The 9,108-nt window shown below is 40.3% G+C and overlaps 1 protein-coding gene across 1 annotated transcript in view; it reads right to left on the bottom strand.

Annotated features, from left to right (window-relative positions):
- The window catches only part of LOC145391062 (cystinosin homolog), a 26,754-nt gene extending 21,638 nt beyond the window's left edge, over positions 1 to 5,116 (bottom strand). Inside the window, exons 1-2 of the mRNA XM_080265795.1 lie at positions 5,099 to 5,116; positions 2,220 to 2,361 (exon numbers count right to left, since the gene is read on the bottom strand). Coding sequence (XP_080121921.1) covers positions 2,220 to 2,361; positions 5,099 to 5,116 — 160 coding nt within the window. The remainder of the gene's footprint in view (positions 1 to 2,219; positions 2,362 to 5,098) is intronic.
- Between the last annotated feature and the right edge of the window lie 3,992 nt (positions 5,117 to 9,108).

Below are 9,108 nucleotides of genomic sequence, written 5' to 3'. Positions count from 1 at the left end.
TGGATGGTTGGGAGGTTGGGTGGATGGATGGGTGGATGGATGGGTGGATGGATGGATGGGTAGATGGATGGGTGACTGGGTGGATGGATGGGTGGCTGGCTGGCTGGATGGATGGATGGATGGAAAGAGAGCTAGACAGATGGATTGATAGTGGGATGGATGGATGGATAGAGTTATATATGGATGGGTGGATAGATAGATGGATGGATGGATGGATGGGTAGATAGATGGATGGATGGGTAGATAGATAGATAGATGGATGGATGGAAGGGTGGATGGATAGATAAATGGATGGATGGACAGACAGACAGGTGGATAGATGGATGAATAGTTAGAAAGTGATTGATTGACTGAATGACTGATAGATAGATAGATAAATAAGAGGTGTTTGGGTTGGAGGAGAATGAGAGACTGACTAGAAGAGTGTATATGAGTGAGGTGAAGGGGGAGACCGAGGATGAGATGGAGGGAGGGAGTGGAGAGATATATGGGAGAGATGTGAGTTGGAGAATGAGAGACTGACTAGGAGAGTGTATTGAGTGAGGATGAAATGATAGCAGTAGTAGTAGCAGTGGTGGTGGTAGTAGTAGTAGTAGTAGTAGTAGTAGTAGTAGTAGTAGTAATAATAATAATAATAATAATAATAATAATAATAAACATACCTGCGAGTGAAGAGGCCAGCGATACTGTAAACATTAGTAATAGTAGAGTAAGCGATCTGTGTCTGTCGGCCATCTTGCCTGAGTGGTTGAAAGGACTGATAGAACGCGAGGCCAATTCCTTAGTTTCGATTTTTTTCCGATTTATTTTTTGTATATATTTATTTATAGTTTTGTTTTAATCACGGTTGCATAGTAGGTGAGATTGGTTGGTGAGTCTCCTTGGTTGCTAGTCAAATCAGGGTAGACTAAACACAAGCCAGATCAGGAAAGAATAAACTCCAGTCTCCTTGGTTACTAGTCAAATCGGATTAGCATAAACACGAGTCTCCTTGGTTACTAGTCAACTCAGAATAAACACGAGTCTCCTTGGTTACTAGTCAGCTCAGATTAGCATAAACACGAGTCTCCTTGGTTACTAGTCAGATCAAGTTAGAATCAACACAGGAGTCTCCTTGGTTACTAGTCAGATCAGGTTAGAATAATCACATGAATCTCCTTGGTTACTAGTCAGATCAGGGCTCCAGTCTAACAACATGTACTGTTTCACCCGCGCACGCAACGCAGTACTGACCGCTCTTCTCTCTCCTCTGCCCTTATATATCAGCTCCCGACTCTGGCCCACTGATTTCTCGGATTGTGTGTGTGTGTGTGTGTGTGTGTGTGTGTGTGTGTGTGTGGGCGCGCATTCTCTCTGTCTCTGTCTCTCTCTCTCTCAGTCAGCCGCAAAAATATCGTCTTCAGATAGTACTGTAGTAAAAATAATCAGACATTTAATCATTATAAAAATTCTTATCACACAGGTACGCATTATCAGCCGTCTCCTTGTCACACCTGGACACCTTGCCAAACAGTACTGATAGCGATTTATTTTACCTGTCTCTTAAATAATGACAGCAGGCGATTCTGGGTTTATTTCTCAACCGCATCGAATCAACATAGCATACTCTCTTTGAAATCAGTCGTCTCGTCAGCTCAGGAAGCCCCCTAACACTTTTTCCGTAGCGATTTATTTTACCTGTCTCTTAAATTATGACAGCAGGCGATTCTGGGTCCATTTCTCAACCGAATCGAACCAACATGGCGTATTGTGTCTGAAATCAGTCGTCTCGTCAGTTCAGGAAGCCCCCTAACACCTTTTCCTTAGCGATTTATTTTACCTGTCACGTAAATATGATACCAGGTGATTGTGTCTGAGGTGCGTTCTTCTCATCGGTTCAGGAAGCTCCCTAACATCTTTTCCGTAGCGATTTATTTTTGGCTGTGGTTAATATCAGGTTGTTACTTTCAGCCTGTACACATGTGGGTATGCATAAGAAGAAAAAACAGACACAGGACATTAAACACCTGTGTGCGTTTTTGTACATGTAAGTATCCAGGCGAGAGGAGAAAGAATTAACTATATTTTCTTCCTCTTCTTCTTCTCCTCCTCTTCCCTCTTCTTTATTTATTTTTTCTTCTCCTCCTCCTCTTCTTCCTCCTCTTCCTCTTCTTCCTCCTCTTCTTCTTCTTCCTCCTCTTCTTCTTCTTCCTCCTCTTCCTCTTCTTCCTCCTCTTCCTTTTCTTCCTCCTCTTCCTCTTCTTCCTCCTCTTCCTTTTCTTCCTCCTCTTCCTTTTCTTCCTCCTCTTCCTTTTCTTCCTCCTCTTCCTTTTCTTCCTTTTCTTCCTCCTCTTCCTTTTCTTCCTCCTCTTCCTTTTCTTCCTCCTCTTCCTCTTTTTCCTCCTCTTCCTTTTCTTCCTCCTCTTCCTTTTCTTCCTCTTCTTCCTCCTCTTCTTCTTCTTCCTCCTCTTCCTTTTCTTCCTCCTCTTCTTCTTCTTCCTCCTCTTCCTTTTCTTCCTCCTCTTCCTTTTCTTCCTCCTCTTCCTTTTCTTCCTCCTCTTCCTTTTCTTCCTCCTCTTCCTTTTCTTCCTCCTCTTCCTTTTCTTCCTCCTCTTCCTTTTCTTCCTCCTCTTCCTTTTCTTCCTCCTCTTCCTCTTCTTCCTCCTCCTCCTCTTCTTCCTCCTCTTCCTTTTCTTCCTCTTCTTCCTCCTCTTCTTCTTCTTCTGCTCTTCCTTCTTCTTCTTTCTTCTTCTTCTTCTTCTTCTTCTTCTCCTCCTCCTCCTCCTCCTCCTCCTTCTTCTTCTTCATTTTATTATTGTTATTGTTCTCCTCCACCTCCTCCTCCTCCTCCTCCTCATCATCATCATCATCATCATCACCACCACCACCACCACCACCACCACCACCACCACTACTAACATCACCATTTTCTTTTCCCAGGATATACAAGGGAAGGACAGGACAGGATTAACCACACTTCCTTCATCCTGCAAAAGACAGACATCAGGTATGCCCCTTTATTAATATCTACTTTATTTTTCATCTGAGGGAACTGGCCCACTGTTAGATCTTTATTATTAGGCTTTTGTGTGGATTTCGATGGATCTTTGTTATGGGGGAGGAATGGAGTCTCCTTGGTTGCTAGTCAGAATCCACCCTCCACCCTGACTCCCTTTGACCGTCATCAGCCAAGCCGAAGGGAGTTACGGAGACTTGTCTGGTTGTTGTTTTTGTTTGCTGTTGTTTTTGTTGCTGTTTTTGTTTTGTTTTTGTTTTTGTTGATGCTTTTGATGTTTTTGTTTTTGTTGTTTTGTTTTGTTGCTGTTTTTATTGTTTTTATGTTTTTGTTGATGTTTTTATTGTTTTGTTTTTGTTGATGTTTTTATTGTTTGTTGTTTTTGTTGATGTTTTTATTGTTTTGTTTTTGTTGATGTTTTTATTGTTTTGTTTATGTTTTTGTTGTTTTTTGTTGTTTTTGTTGATGTTTTTATTGTGTGTTGTTTTTGTTGCTGTTTTTGTTTGTTGTTTTTGTTGATGTTTTTATTGTTTTTGCTAATGTTTCTGTTTTGTTGTTTTGTTTTTGTTGTTTTAATTGTTTTGTTTTTGTTGCTGTTTTTGTTTTTGTTGTTGTTTGGTTCCCGGATGGACGCCGCAGCTGCTCCTCCCTCCAGTGTGCCTAGCGCCACCACATGCAGGGTCCTCATCACTGCCTGTCAAGTTGGAGTAAACGCACTATAGTTAATTGGGGCCAAATATCAGCCAGAAATATTTTGATGATCATGATATTTGCTTTTTTTTTTGGGGGGGGGGGCAGAGAGGGTGTGGCAGGGTATGGTAGGGTAGGGTAGGGTAGAGTAGAGTAGGGTAGGATAGGGCAGGGCAGGGCAGGGCAGGGCAGGGTAGGGTAGGGTAGGGTAGGGTAGGGCAGGACAGGACAGGACAGGGTAGGATAGGGTAGGGTAAGGTAGGGTAGGGCAGGGCAGGGCAGGGCAGGGTAGGGTAGGATAGGGTAGGGTAAGGTAGGGCAAGGCAGGATAGGGTAGGGTAAGGTAGGGAAGGGCAGGGCAGGGTAGGTTAGGATAGGGTAGGGTAGGATAGGGAAGGGCAGGGTTGGTTAGGATAGGGTAGGGTAGGGCAGGGCAGGGTAGGGTAGGATAGGGTAGGGCAGGGCAGGGTAGAGTAGGGTACAGTATAAAATCACAGCCATACCTAGTACACCAATATTAACCTAATCTCTTTACCCAAGACACTCAGAGTCACGATAACACTACTGCCTCTTACACTTTAATCATTATCTCTTATCTCGTAATCTGTTCGATCCTTATCTCTGGGTAAATCCACACTCGAAGGAGGAAGGCAGTTTAGTGTTATCTCAAAAACGTAAACATTGCCCTTCAGATTCAATTTTAAAGCTTCTAATTACCGGTAAGTGTAAATTTAAAGGGACGAATGGATGCAAGGGATTTAATCGTTTAAATGCCATGACTTATTTGTTGATTTAAAACCTTGACTGGTGGATGTGTGTGTGTGTGTGTGTGTGTGTGTGTGTGTGTGTGTGTGTGTGTGTGTGTGTGTGTGTGTGTGTGTGTGTGAGAGAGAGAGAGAGAGAGAGAGAGAGGCTACTTAAGTTAGAATATAGTTATGATATGAATGACCAACAAAATCTGTCATTTGTATAGTAATTATCGTTCTTTCTCCTTAATTTTGCCCAGATTTTCGTCCTTTTGCAGCTTATTTCACGTAGCAGAAAATGACAATGCTTCGGCTCTACATCCTCTCCAGTGAACTTCTTCGTGACTAGCATCGTATTCTAGTGTTAATCTTTATTTAAGACTCTACATCCTTTCCCTGGCACTTCTTTGTGACTAGCATATTCTAGTGCTAGTCTATTGGTTCACGTAGCTCAGTAGCAGAAAAGGATAATGCCACGACTCTGCATCCCATCTACTGCACTTCTTCGTGACTAGCATCGTATCTTAGTATTAATCTCGTTAGTCAGTGACAGAAAGACATTGCCACGACCCTACATCCTTTCCCTGGCACTTCTTCGTGACTAGCATCATATTCTAGTGTTAACATTTAAGGCTCAGTGAGAAAGAAATGGTACGGCTCTACATACTTTTGCATAGCACTTCATCGTGACTAGCATCATATTTTACTATTACCGGTATTTTTGTTTTACAGCTCGTTGGCACAGAAAGGGTTGTGGCCTTACATAATGTCTATAGCACTTCTTCGTGACTGGCATCATATTCTAGTATTAGTCTGTTGTTACAGCGCTAGCAGAAAAAAGTGCTGTGGCTTTACATAATTTCCATAACACTTCTTCATGACTAGCATCATATTCTAGTGTTAATCTATGGTTAGACCTCAGTGGAAAAAACAAAAACAGTACTGTGCCTTTACATAATTTTCATAGCACTTCTTCGTGACTAGTATTATAACCTAGTGTTAATCTACTGTTACAACTTAGTGTCAGAGAAAACTGCTATGGCTTTACCTCATTTCCACAGCTCTTCTTCGTGACTAGTATTATAATCTAGTGTTCATCTACTGTTTCAACCCTGTGTCAGAAAAACTGCTATGGCTTTACATCATTTATATAGCTCTTCTTCGTGACTAGTATTGTATTCTACTGTTACAACCCAGTGTACAAGATGAAGGGATGGCAATTTTAGGCCAAGTTAAAATAAAAATAGAATAGCCAAAATGAAAATAAGGATGGATATTACATTAGCATGAAGTAGGAAACGAGTCTTCTGTCCCGAACCCAAAGTATATGAACCTTAGAAGCTCCGAATTCCGCCAGTCACCCTCTAACCTCCAGTGGGGCCACACGCAACCCAGCCCAGTGAAAGAATTTGTGCTGTGTTTGTGGATATATTGGATCTACAACGTCCCCATCGCGTTGATAAAGAAAAGTAAGTAAATGTAATGTTCTTTGGTAGTTTGTTAGCATGTTCATCTTTTAGTTTGATCAGTTTGTTATTGTTCTTTTCATCTTAACTTGGCCCAGATTTTCGTCCTCCTCCTCTTGCTTGTTTCACGTAGCTCAGTGGTAGAAATTTTGCCACGGCTCTCCATCCTTTCCATAGCACATCTTTGTGACTAGCATCATAATCTAGTGTTAGTCTCTTCCCACAACTCAGCATTCAAGATGGAGAGATGGCAATTTCTTTCTATAGCACTTCTTCGTGACAAGCATCATATTCGAGTGTTAATATACTACGGCTCTCCATCCTTTCCGTAGCACTTCTTCGTGACTAGCATCACATTCTAGTGTTAGTCTCTCCCTACAACTCAGCATTCAAGATGGAGAGGTCAATTTTTAGGCCTAGTTAAAGTGAACAGACTGATATGTCCAGATTAGATAATGTTGCCGTCCTACATTCTTTCCATAGCACTTCATCGTGACTAGCATCATATTCTAGTGCTATTCTGTTGGGCATTCAGATGGAGAGATGGAAATTTTAGGCCAAGTTAGAGTGAAAAGAGTATAGTTTGAAATAAAATGGTATATGAATGTGTATAGGGAGATTGTTACACACACACACACACACACACACACACACACACACACACGGTATTATTATTATTATTATTATTATTATCATTATTATTATTATGGTGAGTGGGGGCGCTCACCATCCACTCACTTGATGCAGTGCTGCTCTCAGGTGTCTGCCCTTTCCTCTTCTCCATCCTTCTTTCCTTCCATCCTCTCATGTCTTTCCTTCATTCTTTCCACGTCCTTCTGCCTACGGGTGACTTTACACTCCCTCTTCTGTCTTTCTTTCCTTCATTCTTTCCTCTTTCTTCTGCCTGTGTGTGACTGTACACTGAGTGACAAGCCAAATGGTTTCCTGTACACCAGGAAACAATTTACTACGCTGGGTGGTAACCATATAACCAAATTATGGCGCCTGGTGGTTTAGTGGGTAATTATTGCGCTCCAATCGGATTGAGCCGGTGAAGGTTTATATCCAAGGGATGGTTGGGGTTGATTGCTCATGTAATGCCACTCAGGGATGAGTGAGGCTGGTCACTCATCTTAAATGTTAGGACCAATTTGCCTAGCCCCGGGCGCCTACGCTCCTCATGGAGCAGCGTAGGATTTGATGATGGATGGATGGATCATTATTATTATAATTGTTGTTGTGGTGGTGGTGGTAGCAAGAATAAAACAAATCTGGGGACATGTTCTTTCATAATAATGATTAATAATAATAATAATAATGATTAATAATAATAATAATAATAATAATAATAATAATAATAATAGTGGTAGTAGTAGTTGTGGTAGCAGTAATAGTAATGGTGGTAGTAGTAGTAGTAATAGTAATGATGGTAGTAGTTGTTGTAGTAGTAATAGTGGTGATGATAATAATGAACATAATAATAATAATAATAATAATAATGAAGATAATAATAATAATAATAATAATAATGAAGATAATAATGATAATTTTTGTCGACAGATGGACGACAGGAAGAAGCAAGAAAAGGAAATAGCTTGGAGTAAAGAAGTGGAGGGAAGAAACACGGAGGAAAGAAATCTGGAGGAAGAAATTGCTTGGAGGAAAGAAATCTGGAGGGAAGAAACAGCTTGGAGGAAAGAAAGGCTTAGGGAGGAAACATGGAGGAAGAAACAGCTTGGAGGAAAGAAAGGTGGAGGGAAGAAACATGGAGGAAAGAAATCTGGAGGAAGAAATTGCTTGGAGGGAAAAAAGTGGAGGAAAAAAACAGCGTGGAGGAAGAAGCGCTAAAATCCCTTCCGTGTTTCGCCTGGGACGCTTTCTTCATTGCACTTCTTCGTGACTAGGAGCTAAGTGGAATTTCTCTCAGTACTGATAGATAGATAGACAGATAGAGAGATAGATAGACAGATAGATAGGGGTTAGGTTAGATTAAAGGTTAAATTAGAGAGGAAGACAGATAGATAGATACTTAAATAGATAGATAGATAGATTGACAGATAAAGAACAGGTTATAGAAAATGAGATAAAGTTGAGTAAATAGATAGATAGATAGATATAGGTGAGGTTATATTAAGTAAGAGAATCATATAAAGTTAAGTAGATAGACAGATAGATAGATAGATAGATAAGGATTTGGTTAACTTAGAGATAGATATAATTAGATATAAATAGATAAGGTTATTTTTGAGAGTCAGTCGTTAAATACATAATTAATTAGAGATAGAAACATAGGCAAAATAGAGAGAGAGAGTCAGCCAGTCAAGTTGGATACATATAATTAGAGATAGAAAGATAGGCAAAGTAGATAGATAGATAGAGAGAGAAAGAGAGAGAGAGTCAGTTAAGTTGAATACATATAATTAGAAATAGAAAGATAGGCAAAGTAGATAGATAAATAGAGAGAGAGAGTCAGTTAAGTTGAATACATATAATTATAGATAGAAAGATAGGCAAAGTAGATAGATAAATAGAGAGAGAGAGTCAGTTAAGTTGAATACATATAATTATAGATAGAAAGATAGGCAAAGTAGATAGATAAATAGAGAGAGAGAGTCAGTTAAGTTGAATACATATAATTAGAGCTAGAAAGATAGGCAAGAGAGAGAGAGAGAGAGAGAGGAAGTAGGAAGTGAAGGAGCGTTGTGGTTATGATGTGGAAGTGATGGTGAGGTGGATTGGCCGTGTGGAGAGGAGGGAGAATGAGAGACTGACAAGGAGAGTGTATGTGGAGAGAATGGAGATTGAAAGTGACTAACTTGGAGAGAATGGAGAATGAGAGACTGACTAGGAGGGTGTAGGTTGAGAGAATGGAGATTGAGAGAGTGAGTGTATCTGTGGAGTGGAGGGAGAGTGGCAGACAGAGGATGAGGTGGAGGGATGGAGTGGAGAGAGATATGAAAGAGGGGGTTGTGAGTTGGAGGAAAGGCATCCTAATGACAGACAGGGTGATAGATAGAAAGGTAGATAGATAGGTCGGTAGATGAACGCATAGATAGTTAGATAGATAGACAGATAGATAGATAGATGGATGTATAGATATAGACAAACAGGCAGCTATTATTATTATTATCATTATTATTATTATTATTATTATTGTTATTATTATTACTATTATTATTATTATTATTATTATTATTATTAGTGAAGGGTG

The sequence above is a fragment of the Coenobita brevimanus genome, chromosome 2, assembly GCF_032717465.1.
Source record: "Coenobita brevimanus isolate Jiangsu-jjx chromosome 2, ASM3271746v2, whole genome shotgun sequence".
In the NCBI taxonomy this organism is placed as follows: domain Eukaryota; kingdom Metazoa; phylum Arthropoda; class Malacostraca; order Decapoda; family Coenobitidae; genus Coenobita; species Coenobita brevimanus.
The sequence above is the reverse complement of the archived record's forward strand: the minus strand, read 5'-3'. Positions and strand labels throughout refer to the sequence as shown.